This window comes from Bactrocera neohumeralis, chromosome 2, assembly GCF_024586455.1.
Source record: "Bactrocera neohumeralis isolate Rockhampton chromosome 2, APGP_CSIRO_Bneo_wtdbg2-racon-allhic-juicebox.fasta_v2, whole genome shotgun sequence".
NCBI lineage: Eukaryota > Metazoa > Arthropoda > Insecta > Diptera > Tephritidae > Bactrocera > Bactrocera neohumeralis.
Genome location: NC_065919.1, coordinates 84372008 through 84393680, shown reverse-complemented (window position 1 = coordinate 84393680; position 21673 = coordinate 84372008). Strand labels below are relative to the sequence as shown.

At 38.6% G+C, this 21673-nt stretch overlaps 1 protein-coding gene across 1 annotated transcript in view; it reads left to right on the top strand.

Moving 5' to 3' along the window:
- The window catches only part of LOC126751715 (uncharacterized), a 147885-nt gene extending 126452 nt beyond the window's left edge, over nucleotides 1-21433 (top strand). Inside the window, exons 8-9 of the mRNA XM_050462201.1 lie at nucleotides 8131-8525; nucleotides 19406-21433. Of these exons, the coding sequence (XP_050318158.1) occupies nucleotides 8131-8525; nucleotides 19406-19605 (595 nt within the window). The 3' untranslated portion in view covers nucleotides 19606-21433. The remainder of the gene's footprint in view (nucleotides 1-8130; nucleotides 8526-19405) is intronic.
- The last annotated feature ends 240 nt before the right edge of the window (nucleotides 21434-21673 follow it).

Genomic DNA, 21673 nt, shown 5'->3' with positions numbered 1-21673 from the left:
AGCAAATTATTAATTTTTGAGTTCGCTTGATTTGTTTTGTAAATGAACCAATTTGGATTATGTTTATTGAGAAAAAAACTCCTGTACTAGTATGAGCAAAAAATAGTTCGACAATGTTCATAATTTTAAAATTCATAATTTATTCATCAACATCTATTTCGTCCGCCTCAAAGTAATACCATTGATCTCAATGCATTTGTGCCGACGTTTTTTCAAAACCGTTTCCCCGGAGCAGTCGTTTGAGTTGGCTGAATAGCCAGAAGTCACACGGAGCTAAATAGGGATTGCGACACGCTATTGGTTGAAATTCGTCAAAAGGCACAAAACACTTAAACAGACTTCACCTCAATAACACTGTTTTAATGCAGTTTGATACCCTGAAGTCAATTCGGAAAACAAATCTATCACCCACAGATATTCAGTTAGAATTTATACTTCGCGTGTATTTCGAATCGGTAAATTTTTTTTCTTTAAGTTGGTAGTACTGTTAGTGACATCTTTGCTAAATTTCACGTCAAAATATTGTTTAGTATTTAAGATACGCGTCGTTTTGTGAGGTTCTCAAAGTGAATTTTTACTATGTCTGAATTTATTGAACAAACAAGTGCGATAATCCATCATCCTGCATAGGTTATTCGTGATCATTTCGCCACTTTTTCAACTAATATCGTGCCGCAACCACCGCATTCGCCTGATTTACCTTCTTGTACTTTCTGGCTATTCAGCAAATTCGCATGACACAGGCCCGTACGTCAGGCACTCACTCCGGGACAAAAAAACGTTACAGGTGAACCTCTAGTTGGTCCCAAAAATGTATTTCTACCACCTATGCATGTTAAATTGGTTTTAATGAAGTGTTTTGTTAAGGCAATGGACAGAAATGGAAGAGGGTTCTTGTATCTGAAACACGAACGGGGGAGACGAACATTTAGGGACCGTAAGGGACGAACATGGGGAACGGTTCCGCTAATACATTGCTGCTATGGTGAAACGGTACCAAGGCAAGTGGAGTGCCAGTTTGCTTGCCGATTACTGCTGGACATTGTTAAGGGATACTTCAAAAACAAAATATCGCCGAAAAACATCGATAGTAACATTTTAAGGTACTCTTTGGTTAATAATATTATAAGACAATAATATATCTATCGGTGTTTTTTTTTAACAAAAATCCTCATAGTAAAAAAAACTATAGGAAATCTGTAGCTACTTTCTGCATTTGTGGCAATTTTTACAAAATAAACACTTTGTTCTGTTCATGTCACAAAAAACCAGTGGATTTTTATTTACCAGTGTTATTTTGACGTGATTCTTGACACAGATGTCACTGACAGTCATACCAACCAAGAAAAAGAAATTTTCGGCGAATGGGTTTTCGAGCGAAATTGAAATTAATAGGTTTTTTTCACGGTAGTATTCTGTAACTCCGAAGTTCTGTACAGGAGACACCACAGTATTCTTAGTAATTTCTCAAACCTTTGTATTAAGCCAAAATATTTTTCATACTTCTTTCGAATTCTTCGATTGCGGTAGACTCTCATTGATACGGAAAGCTCTAAAAATTTTTTTGATTTTTATATTCAGATATGTAACGTAGAGACTCAGTTATCTTCTATGATTTGTGGTTTTTGTACCAAAATATTACTGAATTCGTTATAAGCCTCCCCTAATTTCGAATGATATTTTTCTGAGAAATTTCGAATCGACTTTCATAGATGCTTCTAAATCGAACTTCTTTATGCTTCTCTTTTAAAATGTTAATTTTTTCAACAAATATAGAGTTTTCGAAAAGTGAAGTACGAGTAAACTCCGAGTACATGTGTAGGATTAATAAAATATTATAGAACTTATAAGGCTTTGTCTAATTACAATATATAATTAAAAATTAATAATAGTAATATATACATGTGTAATTGTAGTACGCCTTTATAAATAATAATTTCAGTAAGATTCGGCTTATATGCCATTTCAATATTTTGTTTTAATCCTAAGATTATCTTTAATACAACGCGCAAAGAATTTTGAAGCCACTGAAATAAACGAAAAATTCATATTTATGTATGGACTTTCCTTTTTGCAGAACTAAGCTTACCCCAATTTAAGCATATGCCCTCAGCTCATTATCATGTCATAATTCTGTAAACATTGAGCAATGAAATCTCCTCACAATTTACACAAAAACACACATTCAAACAAATTCCTGCTTGCTTGCAACAGATGACAGTGCAAATGGGTTCTGGTTCTGGTTTCTGCTGATTCGAAGTGCTAATATTCACATTTCAAGCGCCACGCCGCAGCGCTTGTGTCCGCTTTGCTGCTTGTTGTACATAAAACAAAATCGATAGCGGTTTAAACCGGCGATGGATGTATTGGCAAAATTTCGCACATTTTTACGACGCACTTAAACAGTTATTTCATGGCGCCATATTTCGGAAGATTCCCCCAATCGTGCATTAGATTTTGCGAAAACCAACGTTTGCGCCCACATACCCACACATTCACATAAACACATATACACGGAGAGCGTGAGTGCAATGCGTTGCAATAACGTCGAGTGCCATAAAAACGAGCGAATAAATAATAATATCGCAAATATTTGTACTTTATGATTGATGTGTGAATATCGTTTCCACAATACAAAATACATAAATGAGCAACCACTCAGCAGATAGTCGCAGCGCACGTGTGTGTGTGTGCATGTGTCGTTCCGAGTACATGTCCGCAAAAACCCATGTCCCTGCATAAGTAAACAGCGAAATCGCATTTTCACAAAGTATTTAATTCGCGCCCCTTCCTAGGGACGTACCGACAGCGAAGGACGACTGGACGGTGCTTAAAAACGCGATTTTCTCTTTATCGACTTGTGTATGTGTAATTTTATTGTGTTCGCGCATTTTCCCTTTAGGGTGGCATGAGAGGGGCTGTAGAGGAAAATGCAAAACTAATAAATATTTGAATGACCTTTGAATCGTTGGCTAGTTTGTGTTGGAAAATGCAAAATATAATAAATATTTGAATGACCTTTGAATTCAGACCTGTAGCCTTAACAATTGTTCGGTCTGAAAACAGCAATAACTCAGAAGCGGTCCGCTTCGGCCAATGGGAGCCGCTTTAAGACCATTAGGACAAAGGCAGACCTCTATTCGTACATAGTGATTCGCCAGAAGCTAAGATATCTTGGTTGCGAGGTTTTTATGCATTTGTCTTATAATCCGGACGAGACAGCAGTGATTACTCTCTCTCTCTTTCCTGTAGATACTGAAGAATCTATACGGAATCGACCAATTGCCTTTGTTTGAAAAGTATTGCTTTGGAGTGTAGCTTACTACACAGTCCAGAGTTTCTCAATCAAAACAAAAAAAGTCGACGGAAATTATGCCTTCCGCAAAATAATTGCTATCGTCAAAGCAACGGTATGTGCCACCTGTAGGTCACTTTTTTGGCTGGAGCCCCATGTTGCCCATTAGTCCGCTAAGTTGGGAGGTAGTTTTCGCTGCCTTTCCTGCGGCGTGCTGGATTTGTATCCAGACGGTTAGTCTGATGTCCAGTCTTACGCCTAGGTAGTTTACTGCTTTTTATGGCCTAAGTATATCCATAGCCGTTTGCATACTTACTTCGAGTGATACTCGTATGTGCTTATTTGTTACCAGTAGTAGCTCTTTTTTTTCCGTAGCGAGCTGGAGGTTGTGTGAGTCGAGCCATTCTTGGGTGCGTACCATGACCTAATTATGTTTTCTTCTCGCTACTTCTGTGTTTCTTGCTGTAATTACTATTGCAATACCTTCCGCTTAGTCTATTAAGTACGATTCTTTTGGCATTGTGAGTTTTAGTATAGCATCGTAGCTGATGTTCTACAAGTCTGGGCCTAGAATGGATGCTTGTGCTGCTCCTGATGATGACCGCTATTTGTCGTGATCTCTCTCTAGTTTGGTACAATAGTTTTCTGTTACTAAGGTAGCTCCGCAACATAGTTCTCATGTAGTCGGGGATTTTTTAAACTATTTTGATAGCGTCAATCAAATCCACTCAACGACCGCTGTTGAAGGCGTTTCTAACATCTAAAGTCATCCAGCAACACTATTATTTTGTTTTCATGTCATCTGCGATGTGCGGTTTCTACACTTTCAATGACGCATTTTACAGCTCCTAGAGTTGATCTGCCGAGTCTAAACTTACTGATTAACACCAACAGTTGCCTTTTCTAGGGTTCAGGGAATATTCCGGCTTCGAGGCAGGCGTTGTACATATTCAATAGTACTGCCGACTGTTGTGCAGCGATTATTTTCAGGATTTCTGCTGGGATCTCGTCCGGGGGCGTGATTTAATGGTCTTGAACTTGTCAGTGGCTAGTTGCAGCTCTTCGATAGCAAACTGTTGAGTCGACTTGTGTTACTATTACTAATGAAACTATTTATATTCAGATCACACCAGAATAAGTTATAGACATGAGAAATAAATTATAGACTAAGGAAAGCCGAAAGGTGTCCATTAAATCTTATTTTACATATTTGGATTAAGAATGAAAAAAATCGGAAATAAAATGAAGCTTTTTCAAGCATTTTTAGGGTTAAAAGAGAAAAGGTGACGGAAAATTTCAGTAGATTAGCTTCAAATCTCCTTGATGACGAGTTTAACAAATGCAATTTTTATGCGGCAAAATCTTGCTAAATCTAGCAGATTACTAAAATAATCTACTCAACAACCTAGTGTCGGTCGCAACATAGTAAAATTACTCATACCTTTCAGACTGAGTTGCTGGAGTATTATTTAGTGTTTCTGGAAAACAAAAATTTGCCGATTCAGATAGCGATAGTTTGAAAATTAGTCTTAGGAAAGGTGTTCAGTACATTTACTTCGGAATTAGAAAGCCCATCATTGACTTTACTAATGGTTCTTATCAAACATATAATTTAAGCCTTTTGGTTGAAGTAAAAATACGCATGGATCAATTTTAATTCAAGTTTATGCAAAACTTGTTTTCGATGTTAATATCTCATAAAGTTTAGTCAATTTTGCCAAAAACTTACACTAACTTCCTTCTAATCATGTCCTTAATGAAGTTATCGCTGTCAATTTGTATGCTTCAGTCAATTTCGTCAAAGTCTTGTTTAGTTTAGCGGAGTGCAAAATATTTATTGCTTGCATAAACGAACACACATGAGTTTGTATATGCCACCTCACTTGAAGTGCCACCCATAAACACACATACACGGCCACGTGAAAATACACGCAATAACAAACAAGTACACGCCCGTACGAGTTCATGTAAAATATTGGAGCAAATTTAATAATTCTATGTGGAGTACATGACTGGCAGCGAGCGAATGTGCCACACTTGCCACACAAGCATGAATTGCATACGAAATATGTATCACCCAACTCCACCGAACCACCGCTCCACCAGCACCACAACCGCGGCGGTTGGACTTCAAGCCCCGGGCAAAATACTTCGTTTCGTTGCGCCCGCAATACGCCGTGTGGATAACAGGGCGGTTGGCGACGCCGTGTCGGCGGCGGTGACATTTGTTGCATCGATAATTTTGTCGCCATGCCATGTGTGTGTGCGTGTGGGTGTGTGTGTATTCTTGTACGTGTGTCGAGCGCTGCTTCTTTTCAATTCACGCTCGTAATTACGCCGGAAGCACGCCAAGCTCATCGTAATGCAGCCACTTAGGAGTTGGTGGGGGGCGGTTGGGCGGCTGCGTGAGCGCGGTTGGAGTACTACGTATTGCCACACAAAAATGTCGAAGTGTTGAGTCATTACGAATGCAGAATGACGATGAAATTACCGCCACTGCCAACTTGGCTGCGCAATAATGCAATAAAAATTTATGTGCTTCGCGATATTATAACTGATTACCGTTAGTTGCGCGGCGGATGGCAGTGATAAGAAGGAAGCACGGAAATGGGCGTTGAGTTGTGTATCTGGCGCGCGAATGTGAGCGTTCGTTAAAGTGTTGAGCATTTGTTTGCGTTTGCAGCAGTTAAGAAAGCAACGAGCTTTAAAATATTGGGGTGTTAAATTGCGAATGTACTTGGTTTAGTAGAAACCTGCGAGACTTGAAGCTTTAAAAGCGTGAAAATATTGATTTAATTTTTATATTATTAGAAATTTCTTTAGCGAGTCACACTGTCTAAACTAATACTTGGCATGTAATTGGAAAAAGTGGCACCTTTGTTTGGCAAAGATCTGAAGGACTTGTTCGGAAGTTGTACCGTTGCTTTATATAATAATCCATGCCAACTTTTGGACAACATCTTTTCAAAAAACAGTTTAATGATTAGATCGCTTACATTATTCCTCGTTGATGGCTTCCAAATTGGGATAGTGTTGTTATACTTAAAACTCCCAGAATGTTATGGATGGCTTTCGCCCTGAAAGTAATACTTCTGGAAACAGATATTGAGATCTTTGTAGATGACGCTCAACGGATATAAAAAAAAAAACGTTTGAGGCATCAGTTTAGCGACCACTTCTTCATTCGACGAAAATTTCGCCAGCGATTAGGAAATAGTCGTTGGGGTCAGATCTGGAGAATGTAGTGGGTGCGGCAACAATTAGAAGATCAATTCATGAATTTTTGCCATTATATACATCCCAAAACAGAAGTGTTGCTCATAAATACTAGAAAAGTAGAGGAAAGTATATCTCTAAGTATATCATTCACAACCACAACTAAGGAATCTGGGAGTAATAATAGACTCAAGACTCGAATTTAAGGATCACCTAGAATACAGTGCAGGTAAAGCGAATAAAATGTATTAAACGCCTTATCAAGAATAATGCAAATAAGAAGCATAAAGGTAATAAGACAGTGCACAGGTTCTAATGAGTTATCAGTGCTTTCCGAACAATGCTAGCGATGCTGTTGAAGTCATAGACAGTATGATGCCCATTGACATCCAGGGTGACGAATACGAGTGGGTATACAAGTTATCAATATAGTAGCAGCGGTGACAAACCTCACTCAAACGATGGTGGATCCACAAACTGATACCGGACATCCACTGGTGGATAGACAGACGACATGGGGAGCTGGATTTCCACCTAACCTAACTGCTTAGTAAACATAGGTGCTTTAGAAGCTATCTATACAGATTTCCGAATTTTCCGACGTGTTCAGAGTGCTTTGAAGGCTTTGAGCATGTATTCTTTTATTGGTCTCGCTTTTTAAGTACAAGGGAAAGACTTGGAAACTACACTCGGTGATAGTTTTACGGAACTGGAAAGCTGTCATCGAAGCGCCAGCCTCAGACGTGACAAACCTAAGACATATAGAGCAGATTGGACATCCGTCAGTCCGTGCCATGGAGGAGTCTTATCACTTCAAATGTGCTTAATCAGGTGGATCCGTGGGAGAGTCTGGAGTTCGGAGCAGGTTAGGTTTAGCGGATTGAAGTTCCGCACTCCGGCGTTTGATGCTTTTCCCTTCATAAAAAAAATAAAAAAATACGCCATAAACTTGCCAGCCGACTATTGCGTTTTTCCACGCTTTGGAGGGAGTTCATCGTCAATCGCGATGGAAAGGGCTTCGGAGTGAAATTCTTGGAGCCATGTTTCATCCATTGTCATATAGTGGCGCAAAACTTTAGGTTTACACTTGAACATCTGCAAGCACTGCTCCGAATCATCAGCTCTTCGTTTTAGTCAAAAGTGAGCTCGGACGACACCCACTTTGCACAAAGCTTTCTCATACCCAAATAGTCGTGAATGAGAGTGCCTAATATCTCGAACAACTTCACTTTATGGTCATTCCAAGAAATTTGTAGACTTTTTTACGTTTTCGTCGGTGACAACCTCTTTTGGGAGTCCACTGCGTTCACTGTCTTCGGTGCTCATTTCACTTGCTTCCTCCTTTGTTGGACCCTAAAATTGTAATTTAAATTATTATTCCTATTGTTTCCGTTATATAAGAGTATAATAAAACAATAAAACTTTAAAACAGTAAATTTCTGAGTGTTAAACTTTAGTCACTTGACCTATCTAAAATCCATTTAAAAACACTTTAACACTCGAGCATTATGACGCACACAAACAAACTTATCGCCCCTAAGCGATTTGCACTGCAACTATGGTACCGTTATAACTAGATTTCAAATTCATTTTGCATTATTTGCTTGCACTTTTCACAGAAACTCATCAAAACAGAAATATCGACGGCACATCAACGAGAATGCTCTCGGCATAATACGCAGCACACTGAATAGCGGCGGTTTTGGCCCACAGCCGCCTAACCTCAACAACGAGCTCGGCATACCAGCGAATGCAGGACCGATGAGCCAACTGGCCGCCGGCTATGGACGCCCCATATCACATGCCGGCGGTGGCATGGGTGTGGCAGCAGCAGCTGCTGCCGTTGCGGCAGCGACTAAAGAGCGTGGCATGTTCTCGCTTAGCCAACTCAATATAGACTTGGAGGAGGCGCATAACAATAATGGACGCATGGAACTGACGTGCTTGTCCACAATACCATCAGCCATAGGTCAAGGAGAGCAGTTTGCTGATTACAAGACGTACTCGGTAAAAGGTGAGTACTTAGGTTAACCCATCAAATTCTACCGTAATTTCTGCCACATTATTGACAGATGCTTCAAACTCAAACCTCACCGACAGCAGACCCTAATAAATGTTATAGCTAGTATGTATGTAGGCAATTATGTGTGTGCTTAGATATTGATGGGCGCTCAAAGCGTAGGTAAAAATGAAAGCACAGGTTGCACGACTTGTTATACATACCACGTACAGTTATGTATGCGGTGTTAGAGATTTGTTGGCTGTTAAAACCCGAACCAAGTGCAATTTTACCAACGAAACATTTAAGCTTAGTCGATGTTTATACATACATATTTTCCTAGATATGTATATAAAAACAATGTTCCTGCGAGGCTTAAAATTGGGCGCTCTTAGCTTTACTGTTGCACGTTCTTCGTATCCATAACTCAGGTGCGGACAGGGACAGTGACTGCTATGAATAGCTTATGAGGTTTTGGTGAGTTTCATTGCACTCTGAAGTGATTTATGTAGGCGTAAATTTGGAAAACAAAATAATTGAGGGTTTTGCCATTTTTCTTCAGCCGGTCAGCCTATTAATCACACTTATTCAACGAATTTGTTGATACGAATTAGAAAGAGCAAATAATTTGAAATTCTCAAGTTTTACAATTGACAAGGAGAGTTACTTCAAGTTAAGGTTCAGGTATTGGTTAGTGAGTCACATCTTCCGTGTCACTGATTTCATTGCTCACTTTTATCGTATTGTGAAGAGAAAAACCATGTAATTGAATTCCAAGCTTTATAAAAGCTCGCGTATAGCCACGTAAGTTAAAAAAATAATGGAACAACATTTTAATCATAGTAGAAATTTTAAAAAAACTCGACTTATGCCAATATACTAAAGGGTAATCCATTACGAGATTCAAAACCACAGAAATTCTAAAAATACAACAGAAATTTTGGCATTCATTTTTTCAAGGTTATCTAATGTTGGCCGCGGTACGTCTTGAGTACCATTTTCGAAGACATTCTTTCGACTGGTAACTGACATGACACGCGTTTTGCAAGGTCTATTTATGAATTAAATGTTGTCCGCATAAACTTTAGACTTCGCAAATCTCCACAGGAAAAAGTTCAACTTTAACAAGACATGCTAAAACCTTGAGGCAAGCCCAAAGTACAATCATAGCATATTGATTTTAGTGTTCTCTCAATAAACGACAGGCATTGATGCGATGTGTATGACTGGACTAAACACAAAGATATAAAGTATAATGAGTAAGGAGGTTTAGCTTAAAATATTATAACTTATTTATAAGAACATTTGTAATTTTCGCATCGAAAAGTGCTCAGTTAAAGAGAAAAACCTTCGAGTGTGAATCTCCACAGGAACAAACGCCCTGTTTAACTTGTGAAAAATTAATATACGCCTTGATTATCAGACGACGATTATCGAGTGAATGATGATGAAAACATTATTTGCCTGTGTTCTCTCAATTTAAATCAGGAAAAGCAACCGCTTTAACGTAAAGAACGTTTTAACACGATTGGAGTTGTTTACAAGACTTTAGAATCAAAATAAAAAAAAACCCGAAATAGATTTGTCACGGTTAACATCGACAGAAACTTGCATTGATTTGATAAGTCATTCACCTGACTTGGTCCGAATTACTTTGTTTTACTCCCGTATGTGAAACATAAACGGTAAGGCGGTTGATGCGTCCTCATTGTTTTGAATAAACTCAATGAGAGTGCAAAATTCTTACAACAATTGGATTCAATTAATACAAAAGTGCACAAATTATAATTGATTATATTTTGAAAAAAATAATGCCGAAATACAAAAGGCACCCCTCATACCAACTTGAAAATTTTATAAATCCTTACAGCTTGTTTCAAATATAGAACTTTCTTATTAAATATCAAAACACATTCAAATCCTACGCTCCTTTTATTAAATCTGTATCCCCATATATACTTGTAGTATATTTACAAACATAAATAAAAATTTAGCTCCGACTAAAATGTATGTAAAGTACATGTTGCTGTATACTTTGAAGTGCTAACATAAAAAAGACCGCCGGAAGTGGCACGTGGCTAACTGCTCCTACGCTTATCCCGCCACAAAAGATTTGTGTCCAAATGTGTTGACAACTTGAAAGCAATTTCTAATGACAATCATTTATGTTTGTTAAATTTATATTTAAATAGTCAAAAGCAGCAGAGCAGCGGCAAGACAATGCGTACCTCATCATTGTCATCATCATTTTGTGCTGCCGCAGCGACCAAATTATCCTTATCACTCATGCTATTATTGTTGGCGCTGCCGTCGTTTTGTTTGTGTGTGTGTGCCTAGAGGTATAATTCAACTGTTTCGCGTTCGCAATTTTGGCTGTCTAAAATAATTTATTTTTAAGCAGAATCCACGCAATGCCTTTCCTCCCGCATACAAATATTTGGCTGTTGAACAAGCTTGCTACATGCATACAAACATACATACGAGTACTATGGATGAGTACACGTGTGCGTAGATAATGCTTGGGCAAATGTTTGCCTTTGTTTTAGGGTTCTGCTCATATTTCTGTGATGTTTACACGTAAAAACTCGGAATTGTCAACATTAGGGTGCGACGTTTGATGTGGACGGATGTGGATGTAGCAAATAGCGAGTTAATAACGCATACGCACAGTCTGCATACAGTTGAGTGTCCAATAAAATCAGTTTCTATTTCATTTTATAATTTTATAGCCGTTAATTAGATTGTGTTGATATTAAGTATGTACAAGAATTTCATTGAAATGAATGGAAAGTATTCAAACACACATTGTGATATCAATAATACATTTTTAAGAAATATTGTAGAAATCAATTAGATTGATTATAAACTGAAAGCGTACAAAATAAGTATTCGAGACAACGATGGGGCTCATTTCTGGCTGAATGACGATGTAAACAAGCAAAATTTCTGCAACTTGGATGAAGAGCAACCTGAAGAGATTAAAGAGCTGGAGAGCCGGTGGAATCATCGGTCCACATTTCTTCAAAAATGATGCCGGTGAGAGAGTAACCGTCAATGGTGACCGTTATCGCGCCATGATAACCGACAATTTGATGCCTGAAATTGAAGCTCGTGATCTCAGCTACATTTGGTTTCAACAAGATGGCGCCACTTTCCTCCAATCGCATCAATCAATGGATTAATAAATGATGAAAAATTATTATTTTTTCTTTAAAAATGTTGGGAACCTGGAAATGGATCACTCTTTACATGAAAATGTTAAAGAACCACTCGAGTAACAATAAGGAAACGGGTGTGCTTAATCGAAACCGGTCACAATGCTTAATGACCAAATGGCCACAGCAGCTCCGTTTGCATATCTCCACCCATTTACGTCATTTTCGATGACCCAGTGGAGCATTTCTGCTGGAATTTCGGCTATAGTGCGCTGAATGTTGCCTTCGAGCTGCTCGATCGTTGTTGGTTATTTGGGGTAATGGTTGGCAGCCATTTACCTGGGACATTTCTCAAAATTAAATAGTCGCCAAACTTTGCACGCAATGGGTCCGTGTTTAGACGCAAAAAATGAAGCGGCGCGCCGTCTTCAAACAAGGCCCTCTGATGCCGCCATACAACAATCCCCACTAAACTGTAAATTTTTGGCTTTGCAATTGAGTTTTCTGAACCCCAGGCGTATTTGACTCACCCCAATAGCGACAATTTTGTTTGTTGACGCAGCCATTAAGCCAGTTATCGGCCTCACTTGAGAATTTGACCAATAATCCGAAGGTTTATACCAAAGCGAGACGTGACATAATAAAAAGGCAAATCTTACTTACAAAATTTTATCAGCTAGAACTTCCTTTTAAAGGGTCAGTAGGGCAATCTTTTTTAAATTTTTTTTTTTGCATTTTCTGATCCCTTATACCCTTAGAATTCATGTAGAAACACACTTTACCATTACTCAACTACTCAACCGATTTGCTTATTTTTTTTTTTAAATGTTCACAAAACGACTGGCTATCGTCTCTACTAGATTCATAATTTTTTATAATTTTTTGACAATGTTATGACAAAATTTATGTAAAAAAACATGGGGAAAAATTAAAAAAAAAATGTTAATTACTTTTTTATTTATCAATATTTTTTCATGATTCTAGTAGGTACGATAACCATTCACGTACTTTTTAAGAATAAATTGGGTTTTTGTGTTTCAGATGATCCAATTATGAGAAATCGTGTTCGCCAATGAAAAAACGCATCTCATTCACCCGGCCGTTTCTCCCACAGATGTCATCAAAAAATTCCGAAAAAATTTGCTTATACACTCCACGATATTCCTCATGATATATGTATGAAAAAAGTTTTATTGCAGAATAAAAATTTCTATGAAAAAAATGTCAAAAAACAGGCCAGATTACCCTACTGACCCCTTAAATATTCTACCATACTATAAAGCGAAATGCTATATTCTGAAAGTCAGATATATAATATTCAAAAACTAAGTTGTTCTAAAGATTTTATATGAAAAATACCTTTAAAGTAATTATTTATCGTAGCGGCAACTCTGGGATATAGTGTTGTTCATAATGGTAGTGACATATAAGGGCAAAGTGAACTTGTTTCGAAATCGAAATACGAATCTTGGGATTCCTCTGCCGTTCTAAGGAAGTTTAAAATAAACATTAAGGCGCACAACATCCTACTTACCTCCTAAGTATATACGCCGATTTAAAATAAAAAAAAAAAAACAACACGAAAAAACGTAAATTTCGGTCCCTTAGCCAACTCAAATACAAAATATCCCTTACAAGAACTTAAATTTGATCGGTCAGTCAAGAGAGATGTCGAGCTCTCTTGCTATCTCTCTAACACTAGCCTGACGATTTTCAACCACCACATCATTCCGAACGAGGCATGTCTTCAACGATCTTTAGACCGTCTTTGAAGGCTTTGTACCATAAGCCTTTTCACCAGCAACACTTAATACATGTTTTTGTATATTAATTTAGCGTTAATATTCTTTATATTCTATCCAACCTAAAATAAACGACAAAAACTAGGACATTCATAACAGAGAAACACTCACCCTAATCAACAAACGAAAAATCTACAAGGTCTGTCGCTAAAGAAACAGAACGTTTTAAATATATCTGGTGGCGCCACCTATACCTGGGTATATGAAATAAAAAGTTTGATCTCTTGTTGACATTTCGTAAAAATTTTAAGACAATTGGATAACTACAATCGATGTTATCGATCAAAAAGTGACAGCAGCTTTTGGTCATCGGTCGTAAAATGCATTTTGAACAAAGAGTAAATATTAAATTTTGTTTTAAACTTGGGAAAGCGTTTACTGAAACATTTCAAATGGTGCATGCGTGGTTTAAGCGATTCCAAGAAGGTATGTACCTCTGTGCCGAATAAAAATCAAAAATAAAGACAATGCTCATTTTTTTCGCAAATTTGTCACACCGAGAGTTCGTCAAATGGCCAAAAGATTAAGTGTTTTAAGTTTATGACGTCTTTTGTCACGCATCATATGCTCGAAAATACCGTCGTCTTCAGAAGTCAAAAATAAAGACAATGCTCATTTTTTTACGCTTCCGAGGGTATTGTACACCGAGAGTTCGTCCCACCTGGCCAAAAGATTAATGCTGTGTTTTACCTTAGTGTAATGAAGCGTCTTTTGTCACGTATTCGTCGTGCTCGACCACAATACCGTGAGCAAAAGGGTCTGGCGCCTGTTGCACGATAATGCGCCGTGTCATCGGTCGACGCTTGTCACTGATTTTTTGACAAAAAACTCCATATTAACCATTAATCACTCACCCTACTTACCTGATCTAGCACCCTGTGATTTTTACCTATTTGGAAAACTTCATTTGCCCTTGAAAGAACACTGGCGACGACCGATATTCTCAAGAGCATTCCGAAAAATGACCTAAAACACTCATTTGAAATGCTAATTGACCGGGCTAAACGCTATATCAAAGCACAAAAAAACTACTTTGAATAAAAAAATATAACTTTTGAAAAATATTTTAGTTTTTTGTTGTTTTCTTTAACAGTCCTGTTTCTTTTGCGACAGACCTTGTATTTCCGGCTTTATTTCATGCTAAGTTTTTCATCCGCATGCCCGAAAAGACACCTCTTCAGATTTGATGCATTGGCATTATTTAAGCATGCCTACACGAAAATACCAATACTTTATAAAAAGTACATATGTACATGTGTATATTTGTATATATGTATATTTTATGACTCCACTGAATATATGGCACAGTAAACCTCATAGGAAGTCATTAAGTTGTACATTAAATGGGCGCTTTCAAGGAGAAAAGTGAAACGCACACACGTATGCATATCGCTGTATTGCTGGTGGGTGTGCGCTGTGTACCGTTACTGAGTTGGCGTCAAAACTGTCGTAAATTGTGAGAAATAATTGTGAGCCATTGTTTCTGCGGACTAACGAGCAACGCCGCCTCATGAGCTATGGCAGAGCAGGCATTCACAGCTCACACACCGCACCGCCCTTTTCTTACTTCTTACAAACATTACGACTTTCACCTGTTGTAATCAGCAACAGTAAGCAGTCAGGCTGTCCTTTGCTTTGCATTAAAATATCGTTTTTGTTTTTGCCTTCGCCTTTGCCTTTGCTGCTGTTATTGTGACTGCTTGACGAGCTGGGCGGACAGGGAAATGAATGGCGCCTAGTCATGCGGCTGAGAGGCCTATTATGCGGCAAAGGATCCTAGTAATTTATTACACACACACATATACACGCGGGCGGCGAAGGGCTCAATTTCTTTGCTTTCGTCTTTCGGAAAATGCGTAGAAAATTAATTTGCATTAACCACAAAAGCCACCGCACACAACAACAAGGCATTAAACAAACTGTGAACCATCTACATTTGTATGTGTGTGTGTAGCCTACACAGAAGCACATTGTGGAGTTCGTTTGCATGTGTGTGCGTGTCTTTACTGCCATTTTGTTTAGTTTTTCGGCAGTTTATGTGCTAAAAGTGAAATAAAGTAAAAGTGCGAGCAAAGTTGCAATAGCAACAACAACAACGCCTTCACATCTCAACTCATAAATAATTAATTGTGCAGCCTGTCAATGCGATGTGCCAAGGCAAAACGGTATTTAATGCCTCTGCTGTCACTCCGATCACTGCTCAACTTCCACATCCAACAACAATTGGACAAACTGATGGCCTGCCAAACCAACAACACCACCTCTCAGGCGCTCACCCGTATTGTCGACCAATCATCGCTGCCAGCAGAGATTAGCCGAACAAAGTTTCACTTTCACTTTCACTTCTAATCCGCCAAATGCACGTACAAATGGGCAACAAATCAGAACATAGAAAATCCTTTAGTCAGTCATTGGATTGAATTGCTTTCCGAATATTTCTTTCGACTGACCTTTCCCACAAATCCCGCGTTTAGCCAGCAATTGCCAATTGCTTTTCCAACCACCACGAAGCCCCCTCTTCTTCTGTGCCAAATGGGTTTGTCGCACAGCTGAGACAGCTGAGTGCTGCTTTGAGCGCGGTAAGCTGCCGAGTGTGTTCCTGCTTAATCCTTGTTTGTTTTGTTGACATTTTTGTTTCGGGTTTCAATTGCACAAAGGCGCTGTTGAATGCTTGTCGACAGTATTTTCTGGTATCTGGCAAAGTTTCGGTTGAAGTTGACTTGGAATTTCGTTTGTGGATATTCACACCAGCTGTACGAGTATGAGTTGCTCGAGTGAATTTGGGTCAAGTTAACACGCATTTATTCGGCTCAACCTTTTTTCGTTTTCATATTTCAATTATTTAAAACTGAATCCACGCCATCAATCAAGCAGTCATAGCTGGACGGATATTCGTTAGCTCATATCCCGTGGGCTTGAATATGAAATTCAAATAAATACTCGTGTCGCCTCTTCTTTCGCTTAAGCGTTGTCTTCTATCTGTGCGTGTGCCTGATGTTGAAATTTAATATTCAATATTTTTAAAGTGTTAGCCGGATTAAGAATCTTATTGTCAGTTAAAAAATCTCAGTCGTGTGGCAAGTAGTACGCATTCGTGTAACAAATTTGGTGAAAAGTTTGTTTTTCCTTTTATAAAGTAGCAACAATATTAAAGGCGACTTTGTGTGGGATTAATGAGAAAATAGAAATCGGATATTACAATCCTCCAGTCATTGCTGGTAGTAAATAATTGGAATTTGCATATTGTAGAGGCATTGAATCCTCAAATCAACTAATGTATTAAGTCTTGAACTGCTAAAACATTTAGTTTTCGACTGTCTCTCTTTTTATCCCTTACGGAGAAAGTCAAAAGTACACTGCAAACGAGAATAATATGGTGAAGAACATTTTTATTGTTGAGAAAGCCAAGTAGCTCTGAAAGTTTAATGGACTTTACGAGATCTTGAAGTAGTGGAGTGCTCTAGAAAATACCATACTCGCAAACAACCTCGAGAGTTATCAACGGGTGGCGCTCATCAGCAGGTCCACCCCAACCATTGCACTTAACGCCATCTTATACATAGTGCCCGTCGGAGGTGTATGGCTGCGAAAGTGGCAAACTGAGAGAATCTGGGTTCTTAAAAGAACTCTGAAAACTGGGATATCGTCTTTGACTTCATACCGGCTCACTTGGATCATGGAGTCTCCAAACCGAACTCTGCCGGCTTCTTCTCTGCCCATATACCGAAGAGGGGCAGTGAGCTGCTTTGCGGATGGGTCAAAGCTCACGGGGAAGGTTTGTAGAGGGGTTTACTATCAGGAGTTCTGCCAATTCCAGCTTCAGACATTCTGACTATTGCAAAGTTTTCCAAGCTGAGGTTGCAGTCATTTAGGTAAGAGTAGATTTACTGCTGCAGGGTGCAGCCTCCTTCAGAGAAGTGATTATTCACTCACATAGCAGAGCGGCGATTATAGCCTCGCTATCAATAGCATCGAGTGTCTTTGTGATAAGACTGGTATGGGTGCCAAGCCACAGCGGAATAGCAGGAAATTGCAAAGCTGATGAACTGGCAAGGAAAGGCACACTAAAACTGCTATCGGTAGAATGGAAGCGGATCGATTCTCCCGTATCTTCTTGTGTTTTACTACTATATAGCTGGGCCATCATCGGTACATGCGCTGTCGCAAAAGCCTTCCGGCCCTCTGATGGACCGCAACAGATCTAGTGATCTCTTTGATTTCAGTAAGAGTCTCTCGTCCTATTGACATCCATGCTGTAAGGTTGGGGATCTTACTAGACGCCATCTGCGGAAGCTGTATGGAAAAAGGTGAGGTGGAAACAACTCAACACTTCCTTCTTGTCGGTCCCGCGTTTGGGAGGTCAAGACTTAAACACTTGGGAGCGCATACCTTCAGACATCCCACCCAACTGGTGGAAGTGGAAATTTAACGCCTGTGCAAATGTGTATTTTCTACGAAGCGTTTTGCTAATTTATAAGTTGGAACACATGTGTACTTCTTTTCTATGGCTTCACAAAGAACTACATATAGCAGTCCTCGTGCGTTGTTTGATCAGCCATCTAAACTAACCTGACCTTAAGATATCTTTTTCATGACAATCATACGTTAACAAGTTTGCCATTACTTACCGTGTGGTTACTGTTACCGAAAAAACTTGTTGGTGATCAAACTTTTTGAGCATGCTTTATTCTTAAGATGACTTAGAATGTTTTTACAGAATTTATATAAATATATGTATACATATGTTAGAACGTGACTTTTTCTGTTTTTATATCGCAAACAGAATATGTTTAGTTTGCCACGAAGATGGTAACACCCAGAAGAAAACTTCAGAGGCACTATGAAGTAAATGTGTAAATGCTTAGCTTGACAAACTGAGCTGTCTTAGCCATGTCTGTGTTTCTGCATACTCATACTAGTTTATCAAATTTTGAGATATCGATCTGAAATGTCGCAAATTCTACCCAAGAAGCTTCCTCGGAAACATATTAGGCCACTATAGGATATAGCTACCCATAAGGAGAACTCTCTTATTTAACAAGAAATATTAAGGAAATTTGGCAAATTTGGCCAGCGCTATACTCTTCCAATATATTATTCAGAGCGGCATACTATAGCATATACATAGCTGTCATACTATATGGTTGATCAAAATCGAAATAAAGTTTCTTTTGCTATGCATATATGAAAAGTATTTTTGTTTCATCAGAAAGGTCATCAGGTATTTTTGCTTTATCAGAAGTTTAATGTAGTTCACATTTCATACCCTTTCAGCAATTTTTTTGTTTTGCCAAATTTCCTGCATTAGTTCATTAAGTAGACGGTTGGTGCTTTCGCCTTTTGGTTATTTTTAACTCATGACTGATTCATTTAGTTTGCTTATTAGAAGCATCGCACAGCCACTTAGCAAGTGACCTTTTTTAACTGCCGGAGCTCAGTTACTTCTACGGACGGCTTAAGTGCTGCACTTAAAATAACTGAAGACCTTACTTGTAATGCCAACCAAAAGCACAGTTACACAGACTATTTAATATATCTAAAAATTTATATATACCATATATATATACCATTTATATATACCATATAAAAAGATGTGTCTGGGTGTTCTCAAAGCTTGGCGGCTTAGCTTCGCCGCCATTGCTCAATTAATTTCATCAATTTACCTTCGCTCCAAATGTCAATCTAATACTTTAGCAACCAATTTCGGCAGTTACGGCGCCACCACTGCCAGCAGCCGGCAATGAGGCGAAGCTAAGCGCGGGTTGGAGTGTATTTTGAACGCTTTTGAAATTTACCTCCAAATTAATTTTTATTTCTTTCTTTCTATTTTCTCTTCCATGTGCCGCACCACCACCGCTTGCGTCACCTTTAAATCACCGCACATGCTACCAAATACTTATACACCGGCTGACGAACTACGCCCGGCTACCCACCACAGTTGAACTCATGCGAGCGGAAACTTCGTCGACAACAACAACGGCACCCAGCATAGGGATGGCAGCATTAGGGAACGGCGCCTCACATGCCGCGGAAACAGCGGCGGCGGGACGGCCAACAATGAGCCTAACATTCGGCACCCGCTACACATGGGTCACAGTGGCAACGCTGGCAGCTGTGTTGCAGATGTTGTGCTATTGAAGGCGCCAATAGGAAGCTACAAAGGGCAGCGGCACCGGCCCGCCGCCGTTGAGTGCCACCGCCTTCGGTTTGTGCTGCAGACCTGCGACGGCCCACCGAACCACCGACCGAAGGTAATGGAAAATATAGACAAAATAAAAGGCCCGCTGTAGCTGCAACTACAACTACAATTTGACCCAGCTGATATGTACCTTTTGAAAAATATCCATCTCCATTTCTTCAACAAAACGCGAAGCAGAGTACAGAAACAAACAGGCAAAACAAAAGTACACACATACATGCATACACACGCACACTTAGGAACAGCCGTGCATATTTAGCAGGTGCAGGCGCAGGGGAGGGGCAGACGAGTGCGCATAAAAATAAAAATGAAACGGTGAAACGTAAAATGGAAAAATCAAAATGCGAAAAGGTGAAGCGGTGATTGTGTACTTGCACTGTTGTTGTTGTTTTTGTTAAAGGTAAAGGGCCTGGGCGGTGCCGCTGCCGTTGTCAGTGCCGGCTGGCCAAGGAGCTGGGCAGCCGGGCGGCAAACAATGGATAATGACTGCATGTAAAAAGTAGGAATTAAAAGTGTAGCAGAAGAAGAAGAATCAGACGAGGCGGGAGCAGAAGTAGTATAGCATAATAAATATAAAAATATATCAAATTAGAACAAGTAAAGCAGGCAGCTGCTAAAAGGGAAAAGCAACAAAAGACAACTAAATGCACCGAAAAAAAACAAGAAAGAAATTGAAATTTTAACTGAAAAACTTTGTGAACTTTAAAGGGAAAACACACACACATACACAAACAACAAATATATACGAGTCTAAACTACGAGGCAACCGGAGAACCGGAAAACGAACAGACTAAACTTAATTGCACAAAAGAAATGAGGCGAAACGTCCGCCCCACCGGCGACGAGCGACTGACGACTGTGCGCCGAGCACAACATACATACATATGTATGTGTAAGTGTAAATGTAAGTGTTTGTGCTTGTGCTTGTATTTAGTTGTATAGGTGTGCAAAACTGTAGGTGTATATGTACATGTGTAAACAACGGCGCAGACTTCGTTGTTGTAGGGGGCGAGGGAACTTTTGAGAAGCTTTGCTTATTTGCTCGCAATGTAAGACGAAATAAAACAATAATTTTTCTTTTCTATGAAAATTGAAATACAAATAAAAATTCAAGTGAAAATAAATGACTAAAAACAAAAATAGCAAATTAACAAAAACAAAAACAAGAAAAACAACAGAGTGACGCAACATAGAGCATTAGTTGAGCGTAAAGTTTCAATGAAGAGGAAAAGTTAGCCATCCGAAATCTACAGAGCTGTGCTCGAAGTGTGCATGTGCGGTGTGTTTTTGTAACTTGTAATAAACAGTAATAAAAAGGGTAGTCAAAGGATAATAATTTTTTAAATGCAACCATTTTACGAAGCACACATTTGGCGGTAAGCTTCCAAGTCAGTAGTGGAATTGGCAAAGTTTTTTACCTAGACGAGTAGCATTTTCATACATACACACATACATACATATATATTTATATAGTAAAATACTCGTACGCTAGCAAAAGTGTTGCAAGTTTTGTGTACATTTTAGCGCAATGTTGTGGAAAAAAGTAAATTAAAAGAATTTTGTGTATTTGCAACTACTTTCTTCAGAAATTTGCAGTATTTATTTTTTTTTTGTGAAATTGAGAGCAGTGCTTACAAATTTGCTTGTGTGTCATAAAATAATTACCGTTGTTAGATAATCGATGTGAATAAGCCAAGCACATGTGTGCTTACTTTTATGAACTTTTTTGTTAATGTTTAGATTTTTTCCTTTCCTTTTCAGTGGTTAGTTTTATAATTTTTTTTTTTTAATATTTCAATTAGATAAACTTATTCCCAATTAGCTTAATTAATTTTTTTTTTTTTTTTTGTAACATAGCTCAATTATTTAATTATGACTGAATTATTTTTATTTGCCTTATTTAATTTTTTCAATTTTGTTTTTTATTTGACTTTAATTTTTTTTCTATATTCTGTATGATTCAAGTAAATTTTTTATATTCATTTAGTTTATCTTATTTCATTCAAA